The 20675-nt window shown below is 43.1% G+C and overlaps 2 protein-coding genes across 2 annotated transcripts; both read right to left on the bottom strand.

Moving 5' to 3' along the window:
- Positions 1-980: 980 nt before the first annotated feature.
- On the bottom strand, positions 981-7708 carry LOC311144932 (platelet glycoprotein Ib beta chain-like). The gene is made up of 2 exons (XM_084181116.1): positions 7540-7708; positions 981-2618 (listed from the first exon to the last, which is right to left on the bottom strand). Exon 2 carries the CDS (start codon positions 2605-2607, stop codon positions 1984-1986), a length of 624 nt encoding a protein of 207 aa, XP_084037242.1. The 5' UTR covers positions 2608-2618; positions 7540-7708; the 3' UTR covers positions 981-1983.
- Positions 7709-8526: 818 nt separating this feature from the next.
- LOC311145116 (septin-5-like) lies at positions 8527-19164 on the bottom strand. The gene is made up of 11 exons (XM_084181307.1): positions 18959-19164; positions 17531-17621; positions 13575-13661; positions 13336-13459; positions 12617-12751; positions 12236-12353; positions 11983-12084; positions 11667-11763; positions 11214-11349; positions 10836-10938; positions 8527-10644 (listed from the first exon to the last, which is right to left on the bottom strand). The coding sequence occupies exons 1-11, from the start codon at positions 19031-19033 to the stop codon at positions 10579-10581; spliced, it is 1134 nt and encodes a 377-aa protein (XP_084037433.1). The 5' UTR covers positions 19034-19164; the 3' UTR covers positions 8527-10578.
- Positions 19165-20675: the final 1511 nt, after the last annotated feature.

Below are 20675 nucleotides of genomic sequence, written 5' to 3'. Positions count from 1 at the left end.
TATAGTTTTGGCAAGTTGATTAGGACATTTACTTTGTGCATGACACAAGTCATTTTTCCAACAATTGTTTACAGACAGATTATTTCACTTATAATTCACTGTATCACAATTCCAGTGGATCAGAAGTTTACATACACTAAGTTGACTGTGCCTTTAAACAGCTTGGAAAATTCCAGAAAATGATGTCATGGCTTTAGAAGCTTCTGATAGGCTAATTGACATCATTTTAGTCAATTGGAGGTGTACCTGTGGATGTATTTCAAGGCCTACCTTCAAACTCAGTGCCTCCTTGCTTGACATCATGGGAAAATCAAAAGAAATCAGCCAAGACCTCAGAAAACAAAATTGTAGACCTCCACAAGTCTGGTTCATCCTTGGGAGCAATTTCCAAACGCCTGAAGGTACCACGTTCATCTGTACAAACAATAGTACACAAGTATAAACACCATGGGACCATGCAGCCGTCATACCGCTCAGGAAGGAGACGCGTTCTGTCTCCTAGAGATGAACGTACTTTGGTGCGAAAAGTGCAAATCAATCCCAGAACAACAGCAAAGGACCTTGTGAAGATGCCGGAGGAAACAGGTACAAAAGTATCTATATTCACCATAAAACGAGTCCTATATCGACATAACCTGAAAGGCCGCTCAGCAAGGAAGAAGCCACTGCTCCAAAACCGACATAAAAAAGCCAGACTACGGTTTGCAACTGCACATGGGGACAAAGATCGTACTTTTTGGAGAAATGTCCTCTGTTCTGATGAATCAAAAATAGAACTGTTTCGCCATAATGACCATCGTTATGTTTGGAGGAAAAAGGGGTAGGCTTGCAAGCCGAAGAACACCATCCCAACCGTGAAGCACGGGGTTGGCAGCATCATGCTGTGGGGGTGCTTTGCTGCAGGAGGGACTGGTGCACTTCACAAAATAGATGGCATCATGAGGAAGGAAAATTATGTGGATATATTGAAGCAACATCTCAAGACATCAGTCAGGAAGTTAAAGCTTGGTCGCAAATGGGTCTTCCAAATGGACAATGACCCCAAGCATACTTCCAAGGTTGTGGCAAAATTGCTTAAGGACAACAAAGTCAAGGTATTGGAGTGGCCATCACAAAGCCCTGACCTCAATCCTATAGAAAATGTGTGGGCAGAACTGAAAAAGCGTGTGCGAGCAAGGAGGCCTACAAACCTGACTCAGTTACACCAGCTCTGTTAGGAGGAATGGGCCAAAATTCACCCAACTAATTGTGGGAAGCTTGTGGAAGGCTACCCAAAATGTTTGACCCAAGTTAAACAATTTAAAGGTAATGCTACCAAATACTAATTGAGTGTATGTAAACTTCTGACCCACTGGGAATGTGATGAAAGAAATGAAAGCTGAAATAAATAATTCTCTCTGCTATTATTCTGACATTTCACATTCTTAAAATAAAGTGGTGATCCTAACTGACCTAAGACAGGGAATTTGTACTAGGATTAAATGTCAGGAATTGTGAAAAACTGAGTTTAAATGTATTTGGCTAAGGTGTATGTAAACTTCCGACTTCAACTGTACATCCCAAACCTTAAAAAATACACCCATACATTTTTTTATAACACAATAAAGCATTATTGTAAATTAAATCTTATCTCTATCTGCAATTTATTCAAAGCATGATGTATTATTCTAACAGCTTTATTGAGTGATGCAAGCAACGAAACACATTGTAAGAAGCCTCCGAAAATTTTGCAGAACCACTTAGATTTGCCCATGTTTCTTGTCCTGTGAGTCTCTCTGGAATCTCCAGTCTCCAGTGAATCTAACAAGTCCCTTTCTTCCCATCCTCATTCTTTTGTTACCACAGACCTGAAAGGGCTCACCAGCTTGACCCCTTCAAGTGTCTCTCTCTACTCTGCCTTTCACTGTCTCCTCTCCCTCTTCTCCCTCCTCGCCTACCTGGCCCCTCCCTCCCCTCTTCAGATGCTGCAGGGGCTCATACTCACTAATACTCATAAGCCCCTACCCCCCCAGCGAAGCTCTCCTCTGTGGTCCTCTGAGCCTCACGGGACAGCCTTTCAAACCTCCTCAGGAACACAACCATGGCAGCCAGCAGCCCCACCTGCACCGCCACAAACACAAGCAGACAGACCTGGGAGGCCAGTGCCAGGTCACAGTACCAGTAGTGACAGGACTCCAGCACCTCCTCCTCAGCCAGGTAGACCACCAGCCTTCCCCGCAGGCCGGGAGGGGAACTGCAGGTGACGTTGCTGTGTCCGGCGTAGTCGGCAGGTTGTCTGAGCAGCCAGGAACGCAGGTAGAGCACGCCGCAATCACATGCCCAGGGGTTGCCATGGAGAGAGACAGAGCGGAGGGAGGAAAGGGAGTCCAGCAGGCCATTGGGGAGCGTGGTCAGCTGGTTGTCGTGGAGACGGAGCTCGATGCTGGCAGGAGGGAAGTGGGAGGGTAAGGAGGAGGTGGTGAGGGTGCGGCTGCTGCAGTCTACCTGACCACCATGACAGGAGCAGGACAGGGGACAGCCTGATGACCCTTGACCCCTCCCTGGGGTCAGCAAGAGGAGGAGCAGACCCAGGAGTGGGGTCACACATGGCAGGAACCCCCTCATCATCACTGCCAACTCTGGAGAGGGAGGGAGGGAGGATGGAGAGAGAGAGAGAGAGAGAGAGAGAAAGAGACAGAGAGGTGGCCACATGACATACTGGAAGGGTGGAGGGGAAACAATACCAACTCATGTCTGTGGATGTCTCTGCCATGTGAGGGATGCAGATATAATTTTAGTGTGAGAAATTAGTCATTAAAAGAGAATAGCAAGGGAGATAGCAACTCAAAAGGCCTTTTCACACTGCATTGTTCTTAGCACCAGGCTAGACTGGCCCTGGGCTGGGTCATTCCAACACTCCGGTGCCTTTTCTGTCTACAGGAAATATAACTTCTTATTTAGTGTTAAATGTGGATTACAAAATGCTTTAAATATAAGGTCAGGTGTCCTTTACCTTAAAAACACAAAAATATGGATCTTGATCACTTTTTTTTCAGTGGATGTAGGCGTTTTTGCCATGTCCCTGAGTGTTATTCATCAACTTCCACAAGAAATATAAGCCTTAAAATAATAACATATTTACAAGCTTTCTTCATTATTTTATAGTCCTAGTTCAATTCTCTCTGATTAATAACGTTTTTTTTTCATGATTATTGTATTTATTATTATTTTATTCAAGATTTTCTGTGTGTCCCTGATATCACTTTCCACCCTGTTAGTTTGTTGTAATTCTCCATTTAAGAAAACAGCCCCTTTCTAAAATGACACCATATTCAGGAAGTGTCATTGTTTCTTTGGTGGGAAAACAATGGTACATAAATATAAACACTCAGTTTTATCTATTTTTCCATGTTTCATGTTTTTAGTCTGTATGTCCCACTCATAAATGTCCATCCTTATAGAGAAGTTAAAATCCTGTTCAAGTGTTCACCATTATGCTAGCTCAATCTTGCTCACTCACAGAGCTATGGTTAATTTGGCCTTCAAATGTCCACCCTGTTAGGATTATGCACCTAACAAGTTGGAAAAAGGCACCCCCCCAGAAAAAAAAATAAGTGCCTTTTTTTCCTGAAGTTATGAGGTCCAAAATGCACCTGGCTAGATTAGCCAGTGTTCACACAAGCGTTTGTTAACCTGGGCTAATCGTTAGCCCTGGGCTAAGGATTCCAGTGGTATAAAGTACCTAAGTAAAAATACTTTATTGTACCACATAAGTCGTTTTTTGAGGTATCTGTACTTTACTTTACTATTTATATTTTTGACTACTTTTACTTTTACCTCATTACATTCCTTAAGAAAATAATGTACTTTGTATTCCATACAGTGTACATTTTCCCTGACACCCAAAAGTACTCCTTACATTTTGAATGCTTAACAGGACAGGAAAATGGTCCAATTCACACACTTATCAAGAGAACATCCCTGGTCAACTCTACTGCCTCTGATCTGGCGGACTCACTAAACACAAATGCTTCGTTTGTAAATTATGTCTTGAGTGTTGGAGTGTGGCCCGGGCTATCCGTAAATATAAAAAACGCGAAAATTGTTTTATACTTTTTTATACTTTTACTTTTACTTTTGATACTTAAGTATTTTTTTGCCATTACATTTACTTTTGATACTTGAGTAAAAGTAAAGATACCTTAATAGAAAATGACTCAAGTAAAAGTGAAAGTCACCCAGTAAAATACTACTTGAGTAAAAGTCTAAAAGTATTTGGTTTTAAATATACTTAAGTATGACGATTGGGTACTTTTTCCACCTCCAAAGCCCTGGGCTAACGGACAATTTGGACTAACATTCTATCTCTGACATGCGCCCAATGTTATAAACGATAAGACATTTATTAACACATTTTTCCTCTTGATTCTGGCCTAGCATTTCCAATAGTGATGGTTTGTATAAACCTTGCTGTCTGCCTGTCCGACATCAAGAAACAATGTTTCACTTTTGAAATTCGATCTCGCTGCTGTACAGAGAATGCTGTCAAAGAACGAGACATCAACTTTTCTGATCCAGGCGAAATCATGCAACAATATTATTATTATGGATATATGCAATTAAATGTCAATAGAAAAGCTATGAAAAAGAGCAAAATGTAGCGTTTGGTGCCGTTCCAGCGGTAGAGTTCGTAGCTTCAGTTGGCTAAGTGAGAAGATTTTAGCCTGCATAGCAACCATTTTTGTTTGGCATAGCAACCAATGTATTTGCCCGGATGAAAGTATTTTGGGTTTTGTTCTCGGATAGAAGGATTAAATAGTATGAATTTACTTATCAAAATAACGTGCAGAACGCATTACAGGCATCACGAGCATATGTAAATGAAGTTAAAGTTCCGCTTTTGTGATCGGAAAGTGAGCATTCTAGGCATTGTTCTTGACCCCCCTTTCACACTGGCTATTTTGGCGCCATGTTTCTAGGGCGAAGCCGAAAAGTCGGTGCTAACCCTGCCCCTGAGCAGGGCCAGCTAGCCATGGGCTAAGGTTGGTGCTAGCCAACTTTAGAATGTGCAAGTGTGAACACTCCCTTAGCTAAAGGGATACATATTTGCGGAGAGTTGGTGCTAGAGAGGCTAGTTTGGGAGGCTAGAATGCTTGAAAGATAGTGACACTAATATTCCCCTTGTTAAATAAAATAAGTGAGAAAATGTAGAGAAGATAGGGACATTGAGTATTCACAACTTGGGACAGTGTTACAGGGTCAGGCAGATCACCTTGCCTCTCTCCATAGCAGTTAGAATCGGAGTTAGAGTGTTAACCTAATATCATAAGTAAGGAATAATCAACAAGGGGCTATGGAAAATAATGAAAGATGTGGAAGGTGTGTTCCATGACGCGCTAACTGAGTGGAACTGACCTTCCACGGAATTGCATTATTTTCCAGAGAATGCATAGAGCCCCGAGTTGATTATCCCTTTTATACCATGGCTATAATTTAACACATTTGCAGCTGTAAATGTGTTCATTTGCTGATAGAAATGTGTTCAACATCCACTGAAGTAGCTAGCAAGCAAGTTTACTAGCTAGATAGATACAGTAGTTGCTGTGGTAACGAAATAAACAGGCTTGCTAGTATAGCTAACCAAACCATCAGTCCTAGCTTGCCATTATGAAAATCGAATTCAACAATGCCGATAATGTTTTCAATTCAACTTTTGCTTTCAAAAGCAGCTCAAACATATAGAACATGTAAGAATGAACTATAGCTATTGGATTCTACCGTGCAAATATACTGTGTGTTATAGGGAAACATAAATAACATCTAACCATCCACAGAGGAATGAGATACTACTGTGTAATGTACATTATATATACGAAAGTATGTGGAATCCCCTTCAAATTAGTGGAATCAGCTATTTCAGCCATGCAATCTCCATAGACAAACATTGGCAGTAGAATTGGCTTACTGAAGAGCTCAGTGACATTCAACATGGCACCGTTATAGGATGCCACCTTTCCGACAAGTCAGTTAGTCAAATTTCTGCCCTGCTAGAGCTGCCCCTGTCAACTGTAAATACTGTTATTATGAAGTGTAAACTTCTAGGAGCAACAACAGCTCAGCCGCGAAGTGGTAGGCCACACAAGCTAACAGAATGGGACAGCCGAGTGCTGAAGCGCATAGCGCGTAAAAATCGTCTGTACTCGGTTGTAACACTTACTACCGAGTTCCAAACTGTCTCTGGAAGCAACGTCAGCACAAGAACAGTTCGCCAGGAGCTTCATGAAATGGGTTTCCATGGCCTAGCAGCCGCACACAAGCCTAAGATCACCATGTGCAATGCTGGAGTGGTGTAAAGCTCGCCGCCATTGGACTCTGGAGCAATGGAAACGCGCTCTCTGGAGTGATGAATCACGCTTCACCATCTGGCAGTCCGACGGACGAATCTGGGTTTGGCAGGTGCCAGGAGAACGCTACCTGCCCGAATGCATAGTGCCAACTGTAAAGTTTGGTGGAGGAGGAATAATGGCCTGGGGCTGTTTTTCATGGTTCGGGCTAGGCCCCTTAGTTCCGGTGAAGGCAAATATAAACGCTACAGCATACAATGACATTCTAGACGATTCTGTGCTTCCAACTTTGTGGCAATATTTTGGGGAAGGCCCATTCCTGTTTCAGCATGACAATGCCCCTGTGCACAAAGCGAGGTCCATACAGAAATGATTTGTCGAGATCGGTGGGGAAGAACTTGACTGGCCTGCACAGAGGCCTGACCTCAACCCCATCGAACACCTTTGGGATGAATTGGAACGCCGACTGCGAGCCAGGCCTAATCGCCCAACATCAATGCCCGACCTCACTAATGCTCTTGTTGTTGAATGGAAGCAAGTCCCCGCAGCAATGTTCCAACATCTAGTGGAAAGCCTTCCCAGAAGAGTGGAGGCTGTTATAGCAGCAAATGGGGGACCAACTCCATATTAATGCCGATCATTTTGGAATGAGATGTTCGATGAGCAGGTGTCCACATACTTTTGGTCATGTAGTGTATATGAGGATTAGAAAATTACATCTAACCTTTGATCTTAATAACAATTCAGTTATACACCACAGTAGTTGTTCTCTAAAGAGGAGAAATGTTGTCAGAAATGTTTTATAACTACCACTGGAAGACAAATGCACAGAGTCACTCACCACCTTCCGGAGACACTTGAAACCCCACCTCTTTAAGGAATACCTGGGATAGGATAAAGTAATCCTTCTACCCCCCTTACCCCACCCCACCACCCCCCCAAAAAAATAAATAATTGTAAAGTGGTTGTCCCACTGGCTATCATAAGGTGAATGCACCAATTTGTAAGTCGCTCTGGATAAGAGCGTCTGCTAAATGACGAAAATGTAAATGTAAATGTATCTTTGACAGGTTTTTCTGACATCTGAGACCATTTTCCAATCAAATCAAATTTGATTGGTCGCAAACACATATTTATCATGCTTGTGATATCATACACGGAGAAAGCCTAATAAAACAGTTAATTTATGGTCATAATGAAAGGTGTAATGCCTTACCTTCCCTGTTGCGTGTGTTCGTAGCAGGAGTGTGTGGTTGTAGCTGTTGCGTGTGTTCGTAGCAGGAGTGTGTGGTCGTAGCTGTTGCTTGTGTTCGTAGCTGTTGCGTGTTCGTAGCAGGAGTGTGTGGTCGTAGCTGTTCCGTGTGTTCATAGCAGGAGTGGTTGGCTACTCGTCACTCAGAGGCATGAGAGTGTATAAAAGTCAAAGCTGGCCTGTACTGATAAAGCACCCTGACACTCACGTATGGTCAACACACACACCACTGATTGGACACAGGAAGAACATATGTATTTAATGTCAGCAGCATTTTACTCCTTAACGCTGCCCATAGAGGTTCCTATCAGTGAAGCCTTATTTAAGCTTCAGGGGGGTGTATGGATTCAGTTAATACTAACACTACTGGCCCCTATTGATACATCTCTGCAAACTATCCACACATCAGTAGTATTTTACCATACTGTATGTGACAGACCACGGTGCACTTGCTTAGCAGCTAAGCTTCCTACTTCTCTGGGTACAACCCAGGGTAAACTGTCCCTACAACGGCTTGTAGGTTCACCGTCTACAGTAACTATACTATGGCTGCAGCAAGGCTCTCATCATTCAGCTCCAAACAGTCAGTTGGGTTAGTGATGGATCTGACTCTGTGGGCCAGAGGGGAAGTGAGGTCCAAGGAGATAAGTTGTGACTCAGCACTTTATTCAGCTACAGTAGCCAGACTTCCCCCACACAGGCCTGCCTGCAAGGGGCCTACAGGATGACTCAGGGGCTGTGTCTCAAATGGTAACCCTATTCCCTATACAGTGCCCTTACTGCCCTAGGGCTCTGGTCAAAAGTAGCACAATATATTATAAGGGATAGGGAGTCATTTGAGAACCAGCCAAGACCATCCTTGCATTAATATTAGTGACAGAAAGATCGTACTAGAAACCATGTAGTGGTTTTTTTTTTTTTCAGCTGAAGAAATAATGGAGAAACACTGATAAGAATCAAGACTGTTTATTGGTCATCATAACCTGGTCAGTAGTTCCACCACGTCCTCTGAGCACTAGCACTATAAAAAGCCACAATCACCATCCTGTATGACACAGCCAGAAGGCAGCATACACTTCACACACACACACACACACACACACACACACACACACACACACACACACACACACACACACACACACACACACACACACACACACAAATATATGGATATGCCATATTGGACAGAAGCATATACAGTAGCTGCTCTTAAAAGTTGGCCTATTTTTACCATCCCATAGTGGTTGGTACTGAGGCATAGGTCATAATGCATTTCAGAACAAACACATTGCATCATATAAGAGAGAGGAAATCGAGCTGTAAGCAGATATGAGTAACTTCGGCATGCTTGCACATGCACCACTTACTGTTCTGTGCCTACCCTTTCATTAGCTATGTACTGTATATCAGAGGGGCTCAATTCACTGTAAGGTAAGCAACTGGCGCTGGAGACATTTTCAATGTGATTCACAAGCGCCAAAACATGATTATTAAAAAAATAAAACGAGAGAAAGGTCTTCCCAACTTCTGAAGAAGTGCCATGTAGAGACCAGCAGTAAAAAGGTAATACATTACATATATGTTCTGATTCTTAGGTAGCCTATTGTTCATTAGTCTGCAGCTAGAACAAACATACAAGAAATGCCACTAAGAAAGGGAAAACGGATTCTCACAGTTTCAAAGCAGAACAAGGTTCTCGTAATAGAGGGTGATACATATGGAGACACACAGACAGACACACACTCACAGACACACAAACAAGCAGACACACAGACACACACACTCACAGACACACAAACATGCACACACAGACTCACAGACACGCAGACACACACACTCACATGCGCAAACATCAACAAGGATTCAAACTTTAGCAACAGTATTATCGCTGTTTTACAAAACATCTTGTAATTCGTCTTCATAACCTGACAGAATATCCCAAAAGTATTCACCATATTTATAAATTAGCTACATTTAACAGGTCATTTAAATTACATGTTTATATTACGTCATATGTTATTAGGACCGTCAATAATATTAATGGGGTTTAAATGGACACAAGATACAGTAAAAAATACCACAATTCTCCTTGCAGGACAGACCAAATATGCAAGCACCAAAAAACAAATGTCCAATGAATATACAGCTACTGTTTTCCCCTCAACACAACGCTGATTATATCCAGGGTTGAAAGTAAGTCGGTCCTGTATGGAGTACCGACAAAATAAATAGTGGGGGTACACTGTACCGGTAAAACATGAGCCTATCGCAATAATTAAAACATACTGATTCTAAGAAAACTGTAGGCTTGTACACTATTATTTATCATTACCGCATGTTAGACGCATGAAAAATGAGTGAACAGAAAAAAATTGGACTACGCTCCAAAATGCAGTGTGGTTTGACAATAACACTGAAAATTTGCCAAGGCAGAGATAAGTGGCCGAGACCGAGACGCATGTGGACAGCAGTGGACGCATCAATTCAGGTTACAAGACTTGTGTAGGCCTAATGAATGACCATCACAGAATGTCATTCATTGCACTTTTTGGTGTTTTGTAACTGATGTCTCTTAGCATTTATGAAATGGCAGGTGCACAGTGCACGGATGCGGGAATTCTTTTAGAGTAGAATAACGTTCGCAGGAAGCCTAAAGTAGCCTTTTGGAGTAATTGTTTGACAATCAGATGAAAACATTATGACTGGTTGTGTTTATGATACATTATAAGGTAGGCTAATACATTTTCAAAGTTAAAAGTGATCTTTACTATGAGGTCCACAGAGATCCTATTAAATTAAAAGGGATTCTATATGTAATTCTATGATTAGGCCCATAAAAAAATACACATAGGAGGTCCCCATACCTTTAAGAAATTAAATATACTATCACCCCTGATTATATTAGGTAACATGTTGGTATGTAAGTAACATGTCTGAAGTTGTGGTTGTAGTTCAGTGGTCAGCAGATGGGGCTGAAGCCTGAGGCTGCTGGGGAGGGGCTCACTGGTCCTTCCCCTCATGGATCTGCTGCTGCATCTTATTCAGCATCTCCTGCATCCTCGCCAACTGCAGAGAGAGAGAGAAAGAAGGGGGGGGGGGGGGGGAGAGAGAGAGAGAGTGTGCGAGAAAGACACAGAGAGACAGAGAAAGTGAGAGAGTACGAGTGGTAATGCCATTTTTGTCTTTTCTAGCATCTCTCTATAAACTGGAGACCATCCTGTATGGGTGATGTTACCCATAATGATGTATCAGTTTACCTCTTCATCTTTCATCTTGATGAGTCTATCTGTCTCCATGTCTGGAGTGGATAGGGGCAGGGTGGGGATCGGGCTTTCCATGCGGTTGTCCTGTGTCAGTTTACTGAGGGGAAAACACATAAGGAACATGAATACAGACTCACACAAGGGCAATGTTAATAAACAAAACTTCAGATAAAAATCAGCTATAAACCAAGCACCTCATACTTTCTGTCTTGCACTCTCTCTGACCTCTACAGCAGGGTTTCCCAAACTCGGTCCTGGGGCCCCCCCTGGATGCACGTTCTGGTTTGTGCACCCAGGGGGGACCCCGGGACCGAGTTTGGGAAACCCTGCTCTACGGTATACACACAAACGCATGCACACACATGCACATACCTGGTCATGTCCTGTATACACTGGGCTCTGTAGTTTTCATAGTGCACGTCACAGGTCACGTCTTTGAGGTCGTGCATGTGGGAGCGAATCAACATGTTCCTCAGCTTCACAAAGTCACAGTGAGACTGGTTCTCCACTGAAACACAGACAGACTGGGTCATTTTACACTGACATGATTTGCTTAGATAAAACATTCCTCTCTGTTGTATCCATCAGCAGTGATGCACTGTATCCGATTAGGAATAGGGGGTTTTCTGAGCAAGAAAACTGAGCCTAATCATAATGCATTGGTTGAGATATACGGGTAGATACAGGTTGTTTTTCATAGTTTGAGTTTCAGTCATTTTTCCTTCAAAAATGTTTATATGTGAGGAAAAGCATGTTTCACCATGCAACTTAAAAAGTCAAAGCCCTGAGTAATATTGTTCTGTGTCCTCCATTGTTGTCACAAACCTTCCACAATGCCCCATGGGTAGAGCCTCCCTCTCACTTTCTGGCCCCTGGCCTCAACCACTGTGTTACTACCAATCACTGCAAACGGACAGCACTCCTACACACACACACACACACACACACACACACACACACACACACACACACACACACACACACACACACACACACACACACACACACACACACACACACACACACACACACACACACACACACACACAGGTTAGGATTTGGCATGATAGATTGACATGTTAGAAGGTATGGTTGAGTTTAAATCTATTCTTAATGTTCGGTCTCCAGTTGTGTGTCTCACCTTCAGTTCTTTGTCCAGTTGTTTGAACTCCTCGTCCTCATCAGAGTCACACTCTGGGAACTGGTACACCTTAATGCCAAACCTCTCAATCTCCTCACGGACCTACACGCACACGCAAACACACACACGCACAAACACACACACCGCACATTGTGCTGGGTGAGCAACTTCCTAAGGTTCCTGCATCCAATCTTACAATCATAATGTGACATCTGCTTCAGCAGTTTTAGTCTGTCTGCTGTGTTGAACTCACCCTGTCTTTGACTTTATTGATCTCATTGGGAGTGAGACAGTCAGCCTTGGCAATGAGAGGAACCACATTCACCTTCTCATGGAGAGCCTTCATAAACTCAACATCTACTGGACGCAGTCTGCAAGGGAGAGGAGACACCCCGCCTGGTCAGTGTATGTGCGTGCATACATGTATGTGTGTGAGAGTTTTAATGGGGGATAAGTGCATTCTGACTGAGGTGGACAGTAATAACAGTGTTTGCTGGTTGAGTTGTATTGGTGCTGTTTACATAGTATCCTCCGGTCATCAAACTCAGGATGTGTTATTACTATCTAATCATTATGGCTATACCTGTCATTACACTACCACATTCCTGTGTTTGTGTGTGTGTGTTTGTGTTACCCGTGTCCGAACGGAGGTATGAAGTAGAGGCAGCAGTGGACTCTGTTGTCCTGGATATTCTTCCTGTTCAGTCCACTCTCATCTCTGAAGTACTGCTCAAACTGCTGGTCGATGTAGTCTGTGATCGGCTTCCAGCTACACACACACACACACACACACACACACACACACACACACACACACACACACACACACACAAACACACACACACGCCACAATCAGTCAAGGCATACAGGAACTATAAAAATAGAGTTGCACACTATATATAAGCTCCCAGTAATTTATCACCCTGAAGAAGGCACTGCGATGCTGAAACGTTGGTGGTTTATAGAGTGTGACTCTCTTTATTTATTTTTATAGCCTACAGTTTACTCGCCGTTAGTCAGCACCTCTACTAACATTTTTGGGTGTGCGCCAGCTCATGCTTTTCACAAGGTTTACAGGATCGACGTACAAGATTAATTGCCGCTATCATTCCAATTTTAAGTCAATCTTCTAACCCAGTGTTTCACAACTCCTAGAGTCCTAGAGATCCCCCAACAGCACACATTTCTTTGTTGTAGCCCCGGACAAGCACACCTGATTCAACAAATCCTCAATGAGTTGTATCAGGTGAGTTTGTCTGGGGCTACAATATAAATGTTTACTGTTTGGGGTACTTGAGGAGTTGGGAAACACTGTTCTAACCCATAAAGAAGCCTCAGAGAGATTTAGCTCACCATTCACTGTTGTTGACAGCGTCTCCAAACCCTGGTGTGTCTACAATGGTCAGTTTGAGCTTCACTCCTTTCTCCTCAATGTCCACTGTATGCTTAATGATCTCCACTGTCTGGTTGATACGCTCTGAGAGAGGGAGGGAGAGAGGGAGGGATTGATGGAGAAAGGGAAGATAACCTTTGATGAGATGGCATTTTAAATGGCTCTAGTTTACATTTTAATGTGTGTTTGTGTTACTCACCCTCAGCGTTGAGTAGTTTCCTGTCCTTGTACAGGTCTGTGAGGAACAGGCTGTTGACCAGAGTAGATTTACCCATACCAGACTCCCCTGTAACATGATATACATATTACATACACTGAACAAAAATTTAGTAGAGTTATAGTTCATATAAGGAAATCAGTCAACTGAAATAAATGTATTAGGCCATAATCTATGAATTTCACGAGAAGTACAGATCAGGGTTGGGTTATAAAAAAATATCCGAAACTTTGAACATCCCACGAAGCACCATAAAATCCATTATAAAAAAAATGGAAAGAATATGGCACCACAACAAACCTGCCAAGAGAGGGCCGCCCACCAAAACTCACAGACCAGGCAAGGAGGGCATTAATCAGAGAGGCAACAAAGAGACCAAAGTTAACCCTGAAGGAGCTGCAAAGCTCGAAAGCGGAGATTGGAGTATCTGTCCATAGGACCACTTTAAGCCGTACACTCCACAGACCTGGGCTTTACGGAAGAGTGGCCAGAAAAAAGCCATTGCTTAAAGAAAACAATAAGCAAACACGTTTGGTGTTCGCCAAAAGGCATTTGGGAGACTCCCCAAACATGGAAGAAGGTACTCTGGTCAGATGAGACTAAAATTGAGCTTTTTGGCCATCAAGGAAAACGCTATGTCTTGTGCAAACCCAACACCTCTCATCACCCAGGGAACACCATCCCCACAGTAAAGCAAGGTGGTGGCAGCATCATGCTGTGGGGATGTTTTTAATCGGCAGGGACTGGGAAACTGGTCAGAATTGAAGGAATGATGGATGGTGCTAAATACAGGGAAATTCTTGAGGGAAACCTGTTTCAGTCTTCCAGAGATTTGAGACTGGGACGGAGGTTCACCTTCCAGCAGGACAATGACCCTAAGCATACTGCTAAAGGAACACTTGAGTGGTTTAGGGGGAAACATTTAAATGTCTTGGAATGGCCTAGTCAAAGCCCAGACCTCAATCCAATTGAGAATCTGTGGTATGACTTAAAGATTGCTGTACACCAGCGGAACCCCTCCAACTTGAAGGAGCTGGAGCAGTTTTGCCTTGAAGAATGGGCAAAAATCCCAGTGGCTAGATGTGCCAAGCTTATAGAGACATACACCAAGAGACTTGCAGCTGTAATTGCTGCAAAAGGTGGCTCTACAAAGTATTGACTTTGGGGGGTGAATAGTTATGCATGTTTCTTTGTCTTATTTCTTGTTTGTTTCACAAGAATAAATATTTTGCATCATGTTGTGTAAATCAAATGATACAAACCCCCCAAAAGAAATTCAAATTCCAGGTTGTAAGGCAACAAAATAGGAAAAATGCCAAGGCACTTTATATGTGCCCTCTGTTCCCCATTGTCCTTGTCGATTATTGTCCCATGTTATTACAGTTTACTCACCGAGTATTGTGCACTTGTTATTACGGGTCTCGTCCCATGTATTATTTAGAGGTTTACACCTCGCTCATTTGGTTGGGTTACATCCCTGTGTTATATATATAAGTGTTTGTTTTGGGCTTCGTCCCCGTCGTTTTCCATGACGTACCTTATGTTGGGTAGAGTAATAAAAAAAAACTATTACGCATTCCTGCACCTGTCTTCTATCAGTTTACAACGTGACAGATTTGATCAGGCTGTTGTTGATTGTGGCCTATGACATGTTGTCCCACTTTTCTTCAATGGCTGTGCAAAGTTGCTGGATATTGGCGGGAACTGGAACACGCTGTCGTACCCATCGATCCAGAGCACCCCAAACATGCTCAATGGGTGACATATCTGGTGAGTATGCAGGCCATGGATGAACTGGGACATTTTCAGCTTTCAGGAATTGTGTACAGATTTGTATTTGTATTTATTATGGATCCCCATTAGCTGCTGCCAAGGCAGTGAAGAGACCTCTGGTGGCATGTCTTGTGGGGTATACATGGGTGTCCGAGCTGTGTGCCAGTAGTTCAAACAGACAGCTCGGTGCATTCAACATGTCAATACCTCTCACAAATACAAGTAGTGATGAAGTCAATCTCTCCTCCACTTTGAGCCAGGAGAGATTGACATGCATATTATTAATGTTAGCTCTCTGTGTACATCCAAGGGCCAGCCGTGCTGCCCTGTTCTGAGTCAATTGGAATTTTCCTAAGTCCCTCTTTGTGGCACCTGACCACACGACTGAACAGTAGTCCAGGTGCGACAAAACTGTAGGACCTGCCTTGTTGATAGTGCTGTTAAGAATGCAGAACAGCGCTTTATTATGGACAGACTTCTCCCCATCCTAGCTACTGTTGTATCAATATGTTTTGACCATGACAGTTTACAATCCAGGGTTACTCCAAGCAGTTTAGTCTCCTCAACATGCTCAATTTTCACATTATTCATTACAAGATTTAGTTGAGGTTTAGGGTTTAGTGAATGATTTGTCCCAAATACAATGCTTTTAGTTTTTTTTTAAATATTTAGGACTAACTTATTCCTTGCCACCCATTCTGAAACTAACTACAGCTCTTTGTTAAGTGTTGCTGTCATTTCAGTCGCTGTGGTAGCTGATGTGTATAGTGTTGAGTCATCTGCATACATAGACACACTGGCTTTACTCAAAGCCAGTGGCATGTCATTAGTAAAGATTTAAAAAAGTAAAAAGGGCCTAGACAGCTGCCCTGGGGAATTCCTGATTCTACCTGGATTTTGTTGGAGAGGCTTCCATTAAAAAACACCCTCTGTGTTCTGTTAGACAGGTAACTCTTTATCCACAATATAGCATGGGGGTGTAAAGCCATAACACATAAGTTTTTCCAGCAACAGACTATGATCAATAATGTAAAAAGCCGCACTGAAGTCCTTGCGACATGGGGCCGTGCATTATCATGCTGAAACATGAGTTGAGGGCGGCAGATGAATGGGCCTCAGCATCTTGTCATGGTATCTCTGTGCATTCAAATTGCCATCAATAAAATGCAATTGTGTCCGTAGCTTATGCCTGCCCATACCATAACCCCACTGCCACCACGGGGGCACTCTGTTTACAACATCTGCCATCTGCCCGGTACAGTTCTAACTGGGATTCATCCGTGAAGAGCACACTTCTCCAGCATGCCAGTGGCCATCGAAGGTGAGCATTTGCCCACTGAAGTCGATCACAACATCGAACCGCAGTCAGGTCAAGACCTTGGTGAGGACAACAAGCATGCGGATGAGCTTCCCTGAGACGCTTTCTGACAGTTTGTGCAGAAATTCTTCGGTTGTGCTACCCACAGTTTCATCAGCTGTCCAGGTGGCTGGTCTCAGACGATCCCGCAGGTGAAGAAGCCGGATGTGGAGGTCCTGGGCTGGCGTGGTTACACGTGGTCTGCGGTTGTGAGGCCGGTTGGACGTACTGCCAAATTCTCGAAAACAACGTTGGAGGCGGCTTATGGAAGAGAAATTAACATTGAATGATCTGGCAACAGCTCTGGTCGACATTCCTGCAGTCAGCATGCCAATTGTACGCTCCCTCAAACCTTGAGACATCTGTGGCATTGTGTTGTTTGACAAAACTGCACATTTTAGAGTGGCCTTTTGTCCCCAGCATAACGTGCACCTGTGTAATGATCATGCTGTTTAATCAGCTTCTTGATATGCCACACCTGTCAGGTGGATGGATTATCTTGGCAAAGGAGAAACGCTCACTAACAGGGATGTAAACAAATGTGTGCTCAAAATGTGAGAGAAAAGATTTTCGTGCGTATGGAAACATTTCTGGGATCTTTAATTCTGGCTCATCAAACATGGGACCAACACTTTATATTTTTGTTCAGTATAACATGTTTCTAAACAGTCACCGACACACACAGACACACACATGGCCATCAACACTAACACAGAGTCAACATTCATGAACACACATGAAATACTTAATATCACTGGGTTGTTTTACTTTTACTACAGTAAATGCTACAAAAAATACTTTCACTGACCGGCGACCATGAGAGTGAAGTCAAATCCCTTTTTCACTGACTTCCTGTGCACCTGGTTAGGGAGAGTGGCAAAACCCACATACTGCTTCTCCTGAGAGAGAGCGAGACAGAAAGAGAGACAGAGAGCGAGACAGAGAGACAGAGAGAAAGAGTGAGGGGGAGAGAGACAGAGCAAGAAAGAGACAGAGAGAGGGTGAGATAGAGAGAGAGAGACTCAGTCACACTCACACAATAGGTAAACGAACATATGATATCCTCAGTCAGATATCGATTCAAAGCAACATTCCTAAGAGCTAAATAAATTAGAAAAAATTGTCATTTAAATTAAAATACAGCTGAAGTTCAAACTCAATTCAACCCACTCTGCTATAATTACAGTATGGACAAATCCCTTGACAATAGGAGGGGGGAAACGGGGAAATGCATTCATGAAATTCCATTTAGTCTCTAAGACCTGGCGCTGCGCTTTTTCCACACACACACACACACACACACACACACACACACACACACACACACACACAAATGCACATTCATACACAAACACACAAACAGACACACACGCATACATAAAAAACACACACAAACACAGTGAGAGAAAGAGAGAGAAAAGTATGACTGATCTATGACTTTTCCACTACACAATGGCTGTCTATCTGGCAGCTCTCCTCATCCCCTTCTGACACCATTCACACATCATCCAAAGCTTCTCCTTACTCAGACCCTACAGTACTGAAGACCCCATACCCCACCCACACACACACAAACACACTATCAGCCTTGCCAGTCTACCAAGGCCAGAGTCTGGCAGCCAACAGAGGGTGACAAAGGCTGTATTGACCAGACCTGAATGGCCCTTTTAAAACCCCTAACCAACACAAACACACGCCAAAGAAATACTCAGTCAGGGTCTATTATAAGTTGTCATAACCTGTCATATGCATTCCCGACAGCTCCTGGGGCAAGGCTTACAAACCCACACACACGCACACGCATACACACAGTCACAGCATACATAGACATGGAAGAGAGCTAGTGCTGAAGTCACACACACACACATAATTGGGAAATCTATTTCAATGAGTAATCATACAAACATCTGACTTACTTCTAGGGTGTGTGTGGGAACAAATATGCCACAGTCAGAACAACCAAACTACCCATAAATCTGTCATGAACTCATCAGGACATGACTTAAGAAAACAGTATGTTCTATATTCCATACTAATATGACATGTTAGAGAGAAATATGGTGTTTCTATGAGAGTTTGCTGACCTGTGCGTGTGTGTGTTAACTGTCAATTTCTCTTTGACATTGACCCCCTCTCCCTTTTCTTTTCTTTCCTCTCCTCCACTTTCTCTCTCCTCTCCTCTGTCTCCCCCTCTCACTCCCTATCCTCTCTCGCCTGTCATGTTCCAGTTCTTTACCTTCTGCCTGGCGGTTCTGACTCGAGGGCACAGCAAGCGTTCCACTAGTTTCTCCTGCAGCATGATAGCATCCATACCAAGCCAACACGACACCAACAGGGAAAAGGTTTTCCAAAGGACAAAAACAGAGCAACCTCCTCACAACGCTTCTCTTATGCACCCCTCTACTCCTCTCTACCTCTCTGTCAGTCCACATTTTTCTCAATACACACACCTCTTTCCTGTTCTCCCTCACTATGTCTTTGTTCCTCCTACTCTCCTCCTCTCCCTTTCTTTCTCCTCTTTCTCGCTCTCCTCTGTCCTGCAGCCCTCTACTGCTCCCTGTTCAGACAGGTAGGGAGGAATTCTGATAGAGAGAGAAAAGGAGAGAGCGAGAGCTAGGGGGGTAGACAGGAGGAAATAAAATGGTAGGACGGAGTGAGAGAGGTAGTAAGAGGTATCAATTTAGGGGAGGAAGCGAGGGATGGAGTAGAGAGAGGGACGGAGGGGGAAAGTGAAGGAATAAAATACATTCATTCACCCTGTAGTCCCTCCCCCTTTTCCACCGTTAGAAAAATAAAGCACTGACTGCTACAGTAATTACCTATAGCAGCCCAGAGACAGAGCGAGAGAGAGAAACCGACAGACAAGAGATGGCTAAATAATATAGCCCATATCTGACCATAATAGTGATCAGTTGTCAAAGAACAACACAGTGTCCTATAGCAGAGACACAAACCCTTTGTGTAGTTCAAGTGTGGACTTGTAAAAGTCAGTAACCTGTCACACAGAGCTTAGTGAAGCTAAAATGACCTCTTAACCCAGCCCTGGGATGAGGATAGCCAGAGATGTGTGTCTCAATGGCTGAATGAAGAGCCTAGCCAACCTCTAGACTGGACATCAGCCATACAACAAAAGGGCATGGCTGTGGAAATTACACTAAAATAATCAAAGGAGATGTTCTCTCATTAAATTAAATCAAATGAAAGTTTATTGGTTGCGTAAACAGTAAAGCAGGTGTTATAGCAGTGCAGCAAAATGCTTATGTTGCTTGCTCCTAAGAACGCAGTCAAATTTTTAAAAAATACAAGAAATCAAGAATGGCGGGACGAATCCTGGATGTTCAACCCAAAAATCAATGTAGCTGTATCAAAATGCAAACTATACATACACTACCGTTCAAAGGTTTGGGGTCACTTAGAAATGTCCTTGTTTTCGAAATAAATGCAATTTTCTGTCCAGTAAAATAACATCAAATTGATCAGAAATACAGTGTAGACATTGTTAATGTTGTAAATGGCTATTGTAGCTGGAAACGGCTGATTTTTTTTTGGAATATCTACATAGGCGTACAGAGGCCCATTATCAGCAACCATCAGTCCTGTGTTCCAATGGCACGTTGTGTTTGCTAATCCAAGTTTATCATTTTAAAAGGCTAATTGATCATTAGAAAACCCTTTTGCAATTATGTTAGCACAGCTGAAAACTGTTGTGCTGATTAAAGTAGCAATAAAACTGGCCTTCTTGAGACTAGTTGAGTATCTGGAGCATCAGCAATTGTGGGTTCGATTACAGGCTCAAAATGGCCAGAAACAAATAACTTTCTTCTGAAACTCGTCAGTCTATTCTTGTTCTGAGAAATGAAGGCTATTCCATGTGAGAAATTGCCAAGAAACTGAAGATCTCGTACAATGCTGTGTACTACTCCCTTCACAGAACAGCGCAAACTGGCTCTAAC

The sequence above is a fragment of the Coregonus lavaretus genome (genome assembly GCF_964263955.1).
Source record: "Coregonus lavaretus genome assembly, chromosome: 17".
NCBI classification, from domain to species: Eukaryota; Metazoa; Chordata; class Actinopteri; order Salmoniformes; family Salmonidae; genus Coregonus; species Coregonus lavaretus.
Note: the sequence above shows the minus strand (reverse complement) of the source record. Positions and strands in the feature narration are given on the sequence as shown.

Excerpts from the sequence above, each read along its gene's own strand:
- LOC311144932 (XM_084181116.1), bottom strand. The coding sequence starts at position 2,607 with ATGATGAGGGGGTTCCTGCCATGTGTGACCCCACTCCTGGGTCTGCTC.
- LOC311145116 (XM_084181307.1), bottom strand. The coding sequence starts at position 19,033 with ATGGATGCTATCATGCTGCAGGAGAAACTAGTGGAACGCTTGCTGTGC. Across the intron at positions 17,622-18,958 it reads TCAGAACCGCCAGGCAGAAG|GAGAAGCAGTATGTGGGTTT; the intron begins GTAAAGAACTGG and ends GCTCTCTCTCAG. Across the intron at positions 12,354-12,616 it reads ATACCTCCGTTCGGACACGG|ACTGCGTCCAGTAGATGTTG; the intron begins GTAACACAAACA and ends TCTCCCTTGCAG.